Source organism: Lacerta agilis, chromosome 6, assembly GCF_009819535.1.
Source record: "Lacerta agilis isolate rLacAgi1 chromosome 6, rLacAgi1.pri, whole genome shotgun sequence".
Lineage (NCBI taxonomy): Eukaryota > Metazoa > Chordata > Lepidosauria > Squamata > Lacertidae > Lacerta > Lacerta agilis.
The window spans coordinates 84,100,647-84,116,811 of record NC_046317.1 but is presented as its reverse complement, the minus strand read 5'-3'; the positions used below and the strand labels follow the sequence as shown (position 1 = coordinate 84,116,811).

Here is a 16,165-nt window from a genome sequence, read left to right as displayed (position 1 = left end):
TTGGGTTTGCATAGGATGTTTCCTCACGATATTATTTATATTTCTCAGAATATAATTACTCCTCTGAGATAGGATTTAAAAAATGACTCAAGATGACTTACCAGACAGTCCTCTCACAATACAGCCATGCCAGTTTCTAGAGCAACACACACACACACACACACACACACACACACACAAAGCTCTGCATGTAACACTGTACAACCATAATCATTCTCCTCTTTCTGGACAGGAAAGACAGGAGGAATGAAATCTTTGCAGAAAATAAAAGGGTTTGGAAGCAGAAAGAAACCATTCAGGACAACGTTCTTGGGTTTCAGTGTGCCATTTTGCTGTCTCGTTACAACAGACCCTCAAGGAAACAAAAACAGCCCATCGCAAATTGAGCTTCGTTGGCCTCCTTTGCTAAAGTGTTTGCCATCTCTTGCTTACTCCAAAACTCACTTCTCTTCCTTCAGCAACATCTCACTGCCATATCAGATTGGCACTGCAGAAGCGGCAGAGAGACATCTACAGCGCCTATTAGCAATTAGGAAGCGGAGTACAGAGAAGTGTTCCAGTTTGGCTTTTAAGATTCTCACAGGACTAAACTAAAGGCTACATTTCCTGTGCCACACAAATAGGAAAGTTTAATTATTGTAATAACTTTAAAAGGCAGAGGCAGGGGAAGGGGACAAAAAGGAAAAGGAACAATGCTCACAAATAAGCTATTTTCCTTCGGATTATGAAGCTGTTTTAAGAGTTTCTAGTCACACACACACACACCAGTTGTAATCCTGCAATTACTGTAAAGCTAATTGCTACTTTCTCACTGGCTGTGTTTTCATGTTGTCAGTGGGACAGTAATGAACATGAATGCCACATTTGAGAACAGAATGTCTGTGGGCTTGTTTACCACATCATCCGACAACAATGTCTGCTTTATCAGGCATTGCAAAGCAAAGGATGGTTTTTTAAGGATCTTCACATCTCAAATGCAAGGATGCTCTGTACAGAGGTGTGTGCACATCCACAATATTTTAAAAAAAGAAAGAAACATGTACAGATACTTCTGCCAACAGCAGGTAGAGGTTAAAAAACAAACAAACCAAAACCATGAAGTAAGGGCCACACAATATGCAACAGAAGAATGTGGTCTTCTTCTCACCAATGCACAAGTCCACAATTCACCATTCATTTTGCTGATGAAACATTTGGGCCTGGGGTTCCTGCTTTTCACATCTGCCAGCTGTTTCTTCTCCACCGAGACAAGTGTCCCTTAACCTATCCCACTGCATTCCCAGTTGACACTTCCTACCTTTGAGTAACTTCTGCCCTTCCATGATGTTTTGGGAAACCAGCGCTGTGTAATCATCTTCCGAGAAGCCTGGCTTGCAAGTGGGTCTGACTGTAAGATCCCCATTGGGCGCCTGCAGAGTCCAAAACAAGAGCAACAGAACACTGTGAATTGTAATGTTGTTTCTGGTGGGAATCTCCGGGGTGGGAGGAGGTTTCACAGCCAGTGCGCAAGGTGTCTGCAAACAGGCAAGTCTGAGCAACAGAAACAGCGTTCATCAAGTCTTACACTGATAACATGTTTCAAGCCGGGTGGGGAAAATGAAACACCAGTCAGAAAAATAGCAGTAGCCTTTTGCTGGAGAGATGTCTTGCGTGGGGGGGGGGGAAGATATTATTCAGCAAGGTTGCTGGGAACGGTGGAGGCTTGAGTGATGCACACAAGCAATAAATCTCCCCAGTTGGATTACAGGCACCCTCACATCTCAGATCAATACAAATCAAGCCGTAGCTGGCAAGCCTGAGGACTCGCATGCCAGCAGCCCCACCACCCCCCCCCCAGGTTTGAGAAACCCATCTGATCACCATCTTTGGCCCTAGTCATTGGACAATCGAGATCTGGAGAGTTACTGTTAAAGCTACAGCAGGATGCTGTTAAGTCTGCATATATACCCAGCCTGTACCTCCCTTAACAAATCAATGCAGAACTGCTGAGCAATCACCACCTGGCAGGCAGGCAGGCAGAGGGAGGAAGCGAGTGTACACATGCAAGCATCCCTAGCCGGAACACAAAGCGAAATCCTGAAAGAATAACAGGGTAACCCACAGAAACAGAAATACACACATTCCCTCTGCCTGCCCCTGACCACCCCCAGCGAGGCAATTTAGGAGCATCACCTAGACACCCTAACCTGCATGCTACTACACCCATAGCTTATGCCATGTAACTTCCTCCCCTCAGGGACAGAGATTTGTATCCAGCTGCACACTGGAGCAAATCGTCGTAGAAAAAGGCTAGTTTCAAGCCCAAGCCTTGGAGGGGAAAATCAATTTTCCTTGTGCCTTGGCTTTCCAGATCTATGTGCTCGATCAGAGTCCAGCCAACATGCAGGCACAGAAGCTGAATGGCTTGTTAGCTGGTGATTTGTAAACAAATTCCTACATAGCAAATGAGGTTGGGAAGGGGGTGGGGGGTGTCACCCCTGTTTTTCTACTACCCCAGGCAAGATTTTTCCAGGGACTCTCCCAAACAGATTAAAGGCATATGCTGATGACAAAACCAAGTAGCCTAAACCCTATGGGGGGGGGGCGGCGGTAAGCAAGCCAGGCCAACCCTATTATCACTGGAAAAATTAGGCGCTTGGAGGACTTAATAGGTAGGGGAAAGAAGCAGGCTCAGCCAAGGTGGCTTTTTAAATAACGGTGGACTGAAAGAAAGCCACACGCGGCATGTGGATGAGAGAGGGAGAGAAGGGGGGAAGAGAACAGAGAGTCTGTCTCCTGGCTTGCAGAGGAGCTTACTAAGCAAAAAGTAAGCCAATGTAATATCGGCGAGAAATCACGCTTGGGAGAGAAATGCCAGCTACCGTCTATGGGAAGTGCAGGAGAGGGACTCGGCTGTGCACTCCGGCAGTCTCCTGGCAAGATCTGCAATTCAGAAGCATTTCAGAGTCTGACAGTAGATAATAGGCTTTGGATTTCCAATCACCCACTTATTACAATGGCCCTAACAGTGGGGCCACTGCAGCAGAGAGTTGGTGGTAGGGTTACACAGCCAAGCCTTATAAAGCTGCTTTCCCTTGATGGGTTTTTAATTAGGACACTATTCTCTCTCCCCACCCCCAATCTAAAGTGTTCTCTCTCTCTCTCTCTCTCTCTCTCTCTCTCTCTCTCTCTCCAGGCTTACAAATAAAGTGCCTCAATTTGTCTTGGGAAAGGGGGTCCCAAACAAGAGTCATTATTGGGGTGTCATTTGCCAGGAAGCTCTCCTATTCAAGCAATGAAAGGCACACTGCTGTAGGCATGTTTATGCAGGAGAACTTCCCAACAGATCGTGCCCATTGTCAGTCAGATCCTCCAGTACTGGAAATGTGCTTAATGATAATAAGGCTCTAGAGGGCTTTTCATATCAGCCTGGAAAGGAAGAGAAACTGCAATCTGATCAATTTTAACTCAAAAATGGTTTTGAGAATCAGGCTGATTTGGCAGCTGTGGGTGTCCTTCTGAAATTATCTTTAAATTTAGAGAGAGAGAAAATGTAGAAATAATCAAAAAGCAAGAAGGGAGCATGGCACCTAATATCCCTCCCACAAAAAAAAGTATTTCAGCATTATGCATTCCTATCCTTTCGTTTTAAAAGGCCCCGTGACAGACCGCATGGTAAATATTCCCTTAAAATACATACAGCACACCGGGATATTAGGAAGCAAGCTAGAGCTGCCAACCCTGATTCTGAGCTGTGTTAATACACATTTGCAGTCAAGTACAAGTCTGTTATTCCCCTAAAAGCTATGAAAGCAAGTTTCTCTAGGGAATACCTATTGGGGGGGGGGAGGAGGGGAACTTCCCAAATTTTATGTTATGAATAGTGTTATCAGGTGCATAGCAGGACTCCCTGCACATATCTGTATTAGCCTCAGCCATCATGGGTGTGCCGGGTTGAAAGATGCACAGTTTCTGCTCTTAGAAAAAAAAAATGCTATTAAAAAAGCAAGGGGGCAGAGGTGTGGCTCAAGAGCCCCAAATTCACACAACCACCCTTAAGCCGGTCTCGATTTGCCTGGGTTCTCAAGATTGCTCCAGTTCTCTCTACAGCGTCTGTTGATATACCGCAACACCCAAGACTTCAGCCACGCCACGTGGGTTAAGCACACGAGGGCAAGATGCATTCTGAAGTTCTGGGAGGATCCGAACAAAGCAAAGCTTTTTAAAAAAATAATAATAATAACCAATCTCTAATATGCAGATATAATTATATACTCCTTCCAGCGGTGCAGGCTTTCTCTCCCCCCTCCCCCGTTTGAATCTCATCACCAGCTAAAAACAACTTGGGATGCTCGATCCGCGCGGTTGCCTACCGGCCCAGGTCTCTATCCCCGGCTACGGCAAAGAGACACATTTCCGCCCGTTAAATCGCTTTGCATCTAAGCAAAACGACCATCCAGCTTTCCCCAGCACTGCTGCCGCCGCCGCCGCCCCCCTCCTTTGCTCAATCCTTCCTCCTCCTCCTCCTCCTCCTCTGGATTTTCGTCTGCCAGTTGTCTATGAATTGATAGAGGGGAGAAAGTGGAGGGGAGGGGAGGCTCAGCGGGGAGACACACACAGGCTAACATTGTTGCACATACTCTGCAGGAAAAAAAAAGAGGGGGAAAGGAGAGAGCTTGGCCGGCGGGGCGTGTGTGTGGCAGTGCTGTACGGTGGAGCTTTTGCAGGAGCTCTTCCTCTGTCCCCCCCCCCTTACACACACACACACACACACACACACGAGAAACCTCTATTGCACAAGGCATCTGGCTCAAGCCGCATGCAGAAATAAAGGGGACCCCCTTTCCTCAACACACAGAGGCAGAGCTACATCCCAGGCATCTCCAAGCGTGCAGTTAATGATGTACGGAAAGAGAGAGGAATTGCAAGGAAAGCGGCACTCTCTCGGCACTCTCCAGGCGAGCTTCCAAGCCCCGGAACCCACCACGGTCCCCTCCCTCCCCCGTCCTCCTCGTAGTCGTCTCCCCCCCCCCTCCGGCAGCGCCCCATCCCTCTCCTGGCGGGAGCAGCAGCTGCTGCTGCAACTTACCCGGGCCGAGCCCCCGCAGCAAAAGAGCAAGAGAAGTAGCATCCTCGAGCCCAGGGGCATCTCCGCGGATCCTGAGCCGGGCTCGCTCGCCCGCCCGCCCGACTGGCTGCCTCCTGCCGCCGCTTCCACCGCGCTCAGCCCGGGCAGGGCAACCCCCAGCGCGCGCCCTGCCTGCTCCGCCCGGCGCTGCCTGGTTATCCCGCGGCGCCTCCGAGCCAGCCAACTCTTCGCAGCCGCCGCCGCTGCTTCTCTTCCTCTGCCTGCCTTGCCGCGCTCAATTCCTCGCCGCCGCTCTGAACTGCAGGTGAAGCGCTCTCGGTGCTGCTCGAGCGAGTCTCCGCCTCCAAGCCCGGCCCATACGGCGCGGAGGGGCAGGCGGGCGCCCTTAAAGGAGCAGCCGCGGCGGCGGCAGCAGCAGCAGCAGCAGCCAGAAGGGGAGCGCACGCGCTTGCCGGCTGGCTAGCCCAGCGCGCACACACACAAAAAGGCTCGGGAGGGAATCCTGCGCTCTCCGGGACGGGCTTACTCAGGAGTCAGCAGAGGTTGGGTACCGATTCCCAGGATCCACTTAGTGGGGGGGGGGGAGTGATGACAGGGACTGGCCCCAGCTCCAACTCTCTCACTGGCGCAGGCAGAAGAAAGTTCCGCGGGTCTTACTCCCGAGGAAGCGCCCGCGGGGTTGCAAGGGCATCATCCGAAGGCGGGCTTCCTTCGAGGCTCTTGCACGGTTGTGTTTGCAGAGGATCGGGCCCCGCGGCTGCAGAGAGGCCTCGGGTTTACTCGGAAGTAGGGCCCGGGGAGTTCAGGCAGGGCTTGCTCCGAAGTAAGCGTGCGCTGCATTAATCGAGCTCGAGCCCCGGAGCCCGTTAAGCAATACTGGGTTGCTTTACCCAGCGATAGCTTGGCCTGCGTTTGTCTCCTAAAGGAGGGTGCTGCTATCCTGCGCGCGCCAGTGGTGCCCGTTGAACTCAACGGCACTTGCTTCTGAGTAGACATATACAGGCGGGACAGTAAGTGCACACCTGCTTGGAAGTGGTGCCCCTTCAAACCAATGGCAGTTGTGATTGCACATCTGTGTAGGGTTGTGCTGTGGTTTGGTTTCCTTTTTAGAATAAAATAAAAGTGCAACCCTTTGCACGCTTGCTTGAAAAGGAGCCCATTGAAGTAAACATAGATAAGATCAGGTTGCATGAAAAATTAATAGACTGGATGTATTATGCATGTTTACTCAGAAGAGAGCCTCTCTCTGAGTTTGGTGGAATTTACTCCCAAGAAAGTTTTACACCCAAACTGAACTCTCTCTCTCTCTCTCTCTATATATATTTATATTTATATTTGGGGGTGGTATTTTTAGGGCTGCAGAAAAGCAAAATAAATGTTTTTATGATGTTATAGATATTAGTAGGTTTTAATGATTTTATTGTACACAGCAATAACTCATATTTTCATGAGTTGGTGGTTTTTTAAAAAAAATATTCTTCTAAATAAAATAAACTAGGTTGGATATTTTAATGACTAAATGATTATAGGATTGTTGTTGTTCAGTCGTTCAGTCGTGTCCGACTCTTCGTGACCCCATGGACCAGAGCACGCCAGGCACGCCTATCGTTCACTGCCTCCCGCAGTTTGGCCAAACTCATGTTAGTAGCTTCGAGAACACTGTCCAACCATCTCATCCTCTGTTGTCCCCTTCTCCTTGTGCCTTCCATCTTTCCCAACATCAGGGTCTTTTCTAGGGAGTTTTGTACTGCAACCTAAAACAAGTTTACTGAGAGGCAATATCCCATCAAGTTCTTCTTTTTACCTCTTGTAAGAATGAAAAGAAAAGTGTATTGACTGGGAACAAATCCTGCTTAAGGCTGCAAGCCTAGCCATGCCTACTTAGAAGCAAGTTCTACTGATATTCACTGGGGACTACTCTTGAGTATGTGGAGTTAGGCCTGCAGGTCATGGTCAACCTAGTAGAGTAATAGATTTTACTAGTATATGATTTGTTTGGACTTTCCTTTGCCTTTTAGACCAGGCTTCCTCAACCTTGGCCCTCCAGATGTTGTTGGTCTACAACTCCCATGATCCCTAGCTAGCAGGACCAATGGGAATTGTAGTCTCAAAACATCTGGAGGGCCGAGGTTGAGGAAGCCTGTTTTAGACTTTAATACAGCAAATCTAGCTTCCCTGCCCACCCTGTCCCCACCCCCCAAAATCCCAGGGTAGCCAGATGGAATGGGGGGCTCCTGTACTTTTTAATAGCTGTTTGGAGGAGGAGCATTGTTTTCAGCAGGTGAAGCTTATATGACAATTCACAGCTGCTGACATTTCTTCTTCTACACAACTATTAATAGTCATACAAGCTACAACTGCTGAAATTCCTTCTCTGTTAACCAAAGTCATGTATGCTGCACCTACTGGAATCCTTTCTTGTACTGTATCCTTAAAGGAGTCTAGGGCTTGCTGATCAGAAGGTCGGCAGTTCGAATCCCTGCTACGGGGTGAGCTCCCATTGCTCGGTCCCAGCTCCTGCCCACCTAGCAGTTCGAAAGCACATCAAAGTGCAAGTAGATAAATAGGGACCGCTCCAGCGGGAAGGTAAACAGCGTTTCCGTGCGCTGCTCTGGTTCGCCAGAAGCAGCTTTGTCATGCTGGCCACATGACCCGGAAGCTGTCTGCGGACAAACGCCGGCTCCCTTGGCCTATAAAGCGAGATGAGCGCCACAACCCCAGAGTCGGACATGACTGGACCTGATGGTCAGGGGTCCCTTTACCTTTACCTTATCCTACCAACAAGCCTCTTGGCTCAGGCCTTGTTGATCCTCATGCACCAGTTATGATGGACATAAATACAATGGCACGAAACATATGAGGAAAAATACACAAATTCAAAAAAATAAAAAACAGCACTATTTCTTTCCCAGGTATGGCTTGCTGCATGTCTAATTTGGTACTCGGAAATGTTAAATTTGGAGTGTGGAAGCTCCTGCCGGTACAATGGGCTGATTGGCACATGTCAGCTCATTGTTGTTGTTGTTCAGTCGTTCAGTCGTGTCTGACTCTTCATGACCCCATGGACCAGAGCACGCCAGGCACGCCTATCCTTCACTGCCTCTCGCAGTTTGGCCAAACTCATGTTAGTAGCTTCGAGAACACTGTCCAACCATCTCATCCTCTGTCGTCCCCTTCTCCTTGTGCCCTCCATCTTTCCCAACATCAGGGTCTTTTCCAGGGAGTCTTCCCTTCTCATGAGGTGGCCAAAGTACTGGAGCCTCAACTTCAGGATCTGTCCTTCCAGTGAGCACACAGGGCTGATTTCTTTGAGAATGGATAGGTTTGATCTTCTTGCAGTCCATGGGACTCTCAAGAGTCTCCTCCAGCACCATAATTCAAAAGCATCAATTCTTCTGCGATCAGCCTAAGAATCAGTGCAGTCTTAAACAATACTCCACCTGTGGGAAACTGCAGCTATGGATCAAAACACCCCAGGCAGCACCATCATACAGAATGTTTTTATTATCCCCAAGTGGCAACAGTTTACGTGCATGACATCTTCAGCAGCATCTTCGTGGCAACATGGACGCCTGATGATGTTGCAAAGCTTTGCAACTTGCAGAAGGGGGCGGGGCGCAATTTTGGGCTTGCTGGATGTTTCAGGGACAGTTATTAGTGTACCTAAAGGGGCACTGCCTTTGGAGTATATTAACAGCCTTAGCCTAGGGCTAATTCATCTGTGAACATGGACGCGAGTGACGTCTCATTATTTGGATAATCAACATAGCCTCATGGCAAGGGGACATTGGTAGTGCCAAAGGGTCGCCGCTTCAATCCCTGGCATCTCCATTTAAAATATATCAGATCATAGACTTGGAAGGGACCCTGAGGATCCTTTAACTCAGGGGTGGCCAACTCCCGAGAGACTGTGATCTACTCCCAGAGTTAAAAACTGGCAGTGATCTACCCCCTGTTTTGGAGGGTTTAGGTCAAATTTGTTGAGGTTTTATTTGGGAGGAGGAAAGCCCAGTTTTTTAGGGGTTCAGGGCAAAAATGTTGAGGTTTCCTTAGGGGAGACAAACTTGTTGAGCTTCTTTGGGGGAGTCAGTGATCTACCAAATACCAGTGGAATTTGCTGCCAAGGAGTGTGGTGGAGTCTCCTTCTTTGGAGGTCTTTAAGCGGAGGCTTGACAGGCATCTGTCAGGAATGCTTTGATGGTGTTTCCTGCTTGGCAGGGGGTTGGACTGGATGGCCCTTGTGGTCTCTTCCAACTCTATGATTCTATGATTCTACCGCAAACATCCAGTGATCTACCAGTAGATCACGGTCTATCTGTTGGACGGGCCTGCTCTAGCTCAACCCCCTGCAATTCAGGACTATGCAGCTGTCCAGGGCCATCTTTACCCACGGTTGGAAGGGGTGCGGGCACCCAGGCATCGAATTCTAGGGGGCACCAGGCGCCTGCCGCTGAAGCCGCCTAAGCTCTTAACTATCTACCTGTTATGAAATAATAAATAATTTTGATCAAGCTAGGAAAACAAAATACATATATACGTAGGTATTTCCGAAATGTATACCTACTGTTTCACTAAATGACTTTCAACTTTGTGCGCTCATTTACCAAAGATGTGCAGCGCTGGTGGCGCCGCTTGTCATTCACAACAGCAGCACTTGGCAGACTTAATGACGACACTTGTCATTCTCAAAGGCGCCGTGCATGCGACATTAACTCTTACATCATAATAAAAATTAATTTGGGGCCTAAACTAAATTTGGGGGTGCTGGGTGGATCTTTGCACCCTGGCAACACATATGCTAAAGACAGCGCTTCAGCTGTCCCATACGGGAATCGAACCTGCAACCTTGGTGTTTTCAGCACCACACTCTCACCAACTGAGCTATCCTGAGAGAAAGGGAAGAGTACTATTGTGCTCTGGTCCTGTTTACAGGTTATCCCATAGGCATCTGGTTGGTCACTATAAAAACAGGATGCTGGAGTAGATGCTGGACCACTGACCTGACCATTCTTGGCTGTCTCTTCGCACAGACCTAGGTCCTCCCACAACCATTGCCCTCCATGAACCACCATTGGCAGGACCAGTGGGAAGCAGCAGATACGTTTTCTGCTGATGATAATACACGAACGCGATCCGTGCGGGAGGCACATTCACAACCCGCAGCGTCCGCAACCTGCAGCGCCGCAGGTTGTGATTCGGCGCTTCTGCACATGCGCGAGCGCCAAAACCCGGAAGTAACCCATCCCGGTACTTCTGGGTTCGGTGCGGTGCGCAACCCGAAAACACGCAACCTGAAGTGACCGTAACCCGAGGTATGACTGTATTTATTCTCTTGTTAATTATTCTGTTTTGGATGTGCATTTTATATTTGACTTCCTTTACTAATGGTTTCTTTTGAAATGTTTAAGATAAGTTGTTGTTGTTTGTTGGTAACTTTGCTGTGTTAAATGCGCTTTCTGTGGTTGACCTCCTTTGTAATGTTTCATTTTGAAATCCTTAAAATAATCATATTTTGGTTTCCTGTTAATTATGCTGCTTTGAATGTATACTTTAGATTTGACTTTCTCCCGTAATGTTTTGTTCTGGATTGTTTTATTTGATATTTTAATGTGTTGTGAAACCACTTTGAGTTTTTTTCCCTTAAAACTATAAAGCAGTAGAGAGATGAGATGAATAATAATACTAATAATATTAATCTATCAGACTCTTACTTTCTTATGAATGAGTATCGAAGGCACGAGAGAAACCCTTTCACCCGTGCTATTTTCACGATTTAAATGTCCATAGGTCTACCACTAGGCTCATGGAGGAAAAAAGGACAGCTGCTTTTACTGAACACTCTCAGTGCATTGGAGCTGGCGTGTCGGAAAAGAGGGCAGGGCTCCTGCACCTTTAATAATTTTATTTTTAGAGGAGATTTCAGGAGGTGTCCTTTTTAAAGATGCAGGAGCCGAGGTCTCTCTGCATAAGCCCACATTCAATTGCAGATGCCACCCTGGTTCTCCTAATCCTGCAATTCAGTTAAAAGTAAAGTAAAGGTAAAGGGACCCCTGACCATTAGGTCCAGTCATGTCCGACTCTGGGGTTGCGGCGCTCATCTTGCATTACTGGCCAATGGAGCTTGTGTACAGCTTCCAGGTCATGTGGCCAGCATGACAAAGCCGCTTCTGGCGAACCAGAGCAGCGCACGGAAACACCGTTTACCTTCCTGCCAGAGTGGTACCTATTTACCTACTTGCATTTTGATGTGCTTTTGAAATGCTAGGTGGGCAGGAACTGGGACTGAGCAATGGGAGCTCACCCTGTCGTGGAGATTTGAACCCCCGACCTTCTGATCAGCAAGTTCTAGGTTCTGTGGTTTAAGGTTCCATGAAACTTCCTAGAGCAAAAGCTAGGCAGTTTTGCAGATTATCCTCTCCATGCCTCATCTCCCCACTGCACTGCATATTAGAAATATATAGTAGCAAGATACCCAGTACTTGCTTTTAGATTTAAAACTATTTGTGCCCCCAAACTCTCCCTCTGCCACCCTTTCCCCTTTTCCTTCTTTATAGCACCTTCCTCCCCCCCCCCCCGCCCATACAACCACATTTTACCAACACAAATGGCCAACTCTGAAAATTAAAATAGCAAAGGAGGTGGCAGAAGCTGGGTGAAAGCGCTGTCAGCATCAGGTGTTCCTGGAACATAAGCTTGGTGCCCCTTAGACCACTCCATCCACTCTCATTATTACTAAGGTCCTTGAGGAGAAGGGTGGTGGTTTCAGTCAATCGGCCATTTAGGATGCCTCCAGACCATCACTGCTCCCTCTCTCTAGCACAAGTCCACTTTTGTCACGGATTGGTTGGACTCAAACGAACGGAGGGAGGAGCTAGTGGGGGAACCCCCAAGGGAAGAAAGCTCAGAGCCTGGGGAATGGTGGTGGGATGACAATGAGTAGTCAGAGGCAGATGACTGGGAAGAGGAGGTGTTGGACGCTGAAGAGGTAACAGGGCTCAGTGAGCTGGGAGAATCTGTGGCAGAGACCAGTCCAGAAACTCAGGCAGAAGCTGAAACAGGAGAGTGTGATGAGGAAAATCAAAAGGCAGAGATGAGTCAGGGTGGTGAAGAGTCACTGGGGTCTCCCCCTCCTGCTGCGCCAAGCTGAATTCCCCCCTGGTCTCCCGGAACCAGGAGAGGTATGAAGTAGGAGGAGCAAAGAGAGGCATGCAGGCACAGTCTCTGATTGCTTAGAAAAAAACTCTGGAGAGGAGGAGACAGGTGGCTGTGGGGAGGTGAGGACCTTTAGTCTTGGCAACTTTATTATGGGCAACAAGACCTATTACTGTGCTCAGGCCTGACACTCCTATGCGGACCCTGTTTTGCTAATAAAGAGTTAACTCCAGCCTTCTCAGTGTGATTTACTGATGGCTCACTCCTGTCAACTTTTTAAAATGACATTTTGCAGTTAGGGAAGTGAGGAGGAAATGCACTGAATACTCTGGGATGAATAAATGATCAATGGGGAGCTGTAGAAACACCCCACAAGCGAATCAGGAGGAATGCTCATTGTTGTGTAACCTCCCCACAAACAAATCGGAACAAGTGGGCAATAAAGATAGTTTAATCTTTGCATAAGTAAATTGAGACAAAGGCTCGATATACAAGTCATCTGGAGATACCCCTCACCTAAAACTGTGCCAGGCTCCTCCCACTTCATTGGGGTTGTTTTTCCTGCCCAGAATGCACACGTGCTACACCCACGGGCACAATGAAGAAACATTAATTCAAAAATATTGCCGAAGGCACCATTTAGAAAAAGTTAAGAGGATGTGAAAGCCCTTAAAAATAAATGAACATCATCTGCCCTTCCTAACTCCACAGCCTGAGGCAGCCCACACTGATTTGGCTCATAGAAAGGCCAGCTCTTTCAGTGTCTCACTGGCACGAGGTTTCTTGCAGCATGAATGTGTGAACAGCCTGCATGGATGAAAATACTGTATATACCCGGTAACAGGGGCAAAGGGACTTCATTTTTACTAAAACCTTGAGATCTACCAAAAACAGCAGTTCAGGAAAGATGGCAGAGAATTTATTTACTTTATTTCTATTTAATTCATTGCTGCACTAATTCAATGATGGCATTATTACATTTTACCCACCCTGTAACCCTGCAAGGTAGGCTTGATAGAGAGGGAGTGACTGGCCAAGGTGAGCTTCATGGCTGAGGATTTGAATCCTGGTCTTAATCTGATACACTGGAATTCAGGAGCAAGGTGCCTCTGAGCACATGCTTAGCTCAGGAATGCTTTTTTTTTTTTTTAAGTACAGTGGTACCTTGGTTCTCGAACGGCTTAATTAACAAACAAATCGGCTCCCAAACGCCCCAAACCCAGAAGTAAGTGTTCCGGTTTTCGAACGATTTTTGGAAGCTGAACATCCAACGCGGCTTCCGCTTGAGTGCAGGAAGCTCCTGCTGCCAATCGGAAGCTGTGCCTTGATTTTCGAACGGTTTCAGGAGTCGAACGGACTTCCGGAACAGATGAAGTTGGAGAACCAAGGTTCCGCTGTACCAGAACTGGAGTTTGCAAACAGATCATTGGTTTTCTCCTAAGTTTTCAAAAGGAGCCCCACCTCTTTTGCATGTTTCAAGCAAGCATGAAGGCATGCAAAAAAAAAAAAAATTGGGATTCTTAACCCTCGCCGATTAAAATGCGCAACGCAAAAGTTCATTCATTCATCCTCTCCAGATTACCCTCCTTTTGCTGTTCCTGACTGTGGTCTCCCTTCCACCTTCTCTCCTCTTTTCGTATTCTCTTTCCTAGAAGTTGTAAATGATGTGTGTTATAAAATATGGGATTGGGAGGACTACAGGGGTAATCTGTACCACTGACTGTGTGATGTCTTGGGTAGTTTCTTGTTTTGAAGAGTTCGTGGCATTGCATCATTAAAAAAAAAAAAAAAAGTCCCGTAAAATTCCAGATCTTTTTAAAGGCGCCAATTAAACAATTTTGGGAGCAGCCCTCCACTCTGCTCCGTGAGACAATTTAGCGACATCTTATCTCTGCAAAGCAAAGCAGAACACCGTTGTGTTCGCAGAAGTCAGGTTTTCATCTCGGAAATGATTAGGTTAGCCCTTTTTAGTTCTTATTTATGCACTGCAGTGTAATGTTCTGTACAAGAAATATGAGAGTGGGGGGAAAAAACTAACATAGCTAGGAGAAAGCACAGCATGAGCTCAAGCTTGGAATAGCTTCCTTAACAAACCCACTTGCTGACTGCGAGACTCAATCGTTTCTGCTGAATTTGAAATGTTTTGAATAGGGAAGGGGGTGAGAGAGAGAGAGCGATGTTAACACAGGTTTCTGGTAGGTATTGCTCTGATGGCCTGACTGGAAATGCTTACAGAAGAAGGAGCTGAGATTTAAAAGGAGCAGAGAGAGTCCTGATGTAAATTTCCACCAGCTCCTTCCCTTCCACAGATCTGGCAAGGCCCCAGGGTGCCCTTCTTAGCGTTGCTGGATTTCTTAGGTGCAAATGCAGAAGTGGGTCAAGGTTTGGCCCGGCAGCACAAGCAAATGTAAGCGACAGAGTTACTTGCGGCAGCAATTTGGGGGACTGGCAGTCAGTGCAGCTACTACTGAATTAGATGGACCACTGGTCTGGTTCAATTTAAGGCAGCTTTCTATGTTCAGTTGCAATGGAGCGCAGAATCATAGAATCACAGAGTTGGAAGGGATCCTGAGTGGGGTCATCTAGTCCAGGGTTTCCCAAACTTGGGTCTCCAGCTGTTTTTGGACTCCAGCTCCCATCATCCCTGACCACTGGTCCTGCTAGCTAGGGATGATGGGAGTTGTAGTCCAAAAAACAGCCGCAATGCAGGAATACGCAGCTGGGATCGAACCTGCAACCTTGGCATTATGAGCAACACACTCTAAACAAATGAGCTATCCAGCATGCTCAGTAGCAGAACCCAAAGTTCCCCATGCCCATTTTTAATCTTGTCAACAACCCTGTGGGGTAGATTAAGCCCAAATATTGGCCCAAGATGATAACAAAGAATTTGGTTTATTACCTGACCTTTGCCCTAAGGTCCTAAAGCGGGTTACAACAATCTGGAATGTACTTTGAAAACAAATGACCAGCAAACTTTTATGGATGATCAGGATTTGAACCCAGGTCTCTCTGACCCTAGTGCATCCCATCCAATATTTCTGACACGGACTGGCAGGGTCTTTCTAGGGTTTCAGACAAGGAGCATGGTCTGCCTGGAGAGATGCCAGTGACTGAACTCTGGACCTTTTGCATGTAAAACAGATGCTCTCCCACCAAGCTACTGCCCTTTCCTGATATGTATGTAAAACATGCCTCATCAGCCCTCCTCTAAAACAGGGCTGTCAGTTTTATTACTGAACCTGCTTACATGCCTCTTAACAGCAGGCTTCTGCATTGCAATTTAGCAGGCAAAGCTTTTCCAGGCGGAGAGACAAAAGCACACTGTTGAATTTCTGTGCACAAGGCTGTGGTTAAAGGGACAAAATCAGGGCCAGTAATAAAGGGGACAACACGACTAAAAAAAGAGAGAAAAGCAGAGAATTTTGTGTGTCCAGCTTTGTTCCCCAGGTCTGTTCTGCAGTTAACTCAGCCTTATAAAGGCTCAATGTGAAACACGAAAGAAACACGTGCTTATTTGTGAAATGCGGCAGCCCCCCCCATTTTTTCATGAAGAATCTTTGAGTTCTTTCAAAGCATAACCGGGGTTCCCAGAAATATTTGGGGTACAGCTGCATTAGACCCAAAGCCAGCAAGGGGGCAGACTCTGAACTTCCTAAAAAAAAAAAAAAATCTCCCCGCCTGAAGAAAAAAGGACCGGTAAATCTCCAGCCCTTATGGAACTAAATATATGATGAAGGGAAAAAAAGTGCAGGCATCATTCACACTAACAAGTCTGTGGTGTGTACACACACACACACACACACACACACACACACACAAAAGCCTGTTATTAATTGATTGATTGATAGATATGCCATCTATTCCTCCAAGGAGCTCAAGGGAGCTTCCCTGCAAAGTAGTCCAGTGTTGCTATACTAATACTGTATCAGTGGGAAGGGGAGA

At 47.4% G+C, this 16,165-nt stretch overlaps 1 protein-coding gene across 6 annotated transcripts in view; it reads right to left on the bottom strand.

Moving 5' to 3' along the window:
• The window catches only part of CDH4 (cadherin 4), a 763,202-nt gene extending 757,726 nt beyond the window's left edge, over positions 1 to 5,476 (bottom strand). For 5 of the 6 annotated variants that reach the window (XM_033153667.1, XM_033153668.1, XM_033153669.1 and 2 more), the window contains exons 1-2: positions 5,069 to 5,476; positions 1,298 to 1,409 (exon numbers count right to left, since the gene is read on the bottom strand). In XM_033153667.1, coding sequence (XP_033009558.1) covers positions 1,298 to 1,409; positions 5,069 to 5,128 — 172 coding nt within the window. In that variant the 5' untranslated portion in view covers positions 5,129 to 5,476. The remainder of the gene's footprint in view (positions 1 to 1,297; positions 1,410 to 5,068) is intronic. The other variant, XM_033153666.1, reaches the window with a different exon arrangement.
• Between the last annotated feature and the right edge of the window lie 10,689 nt (positions 5,477 to 16,165).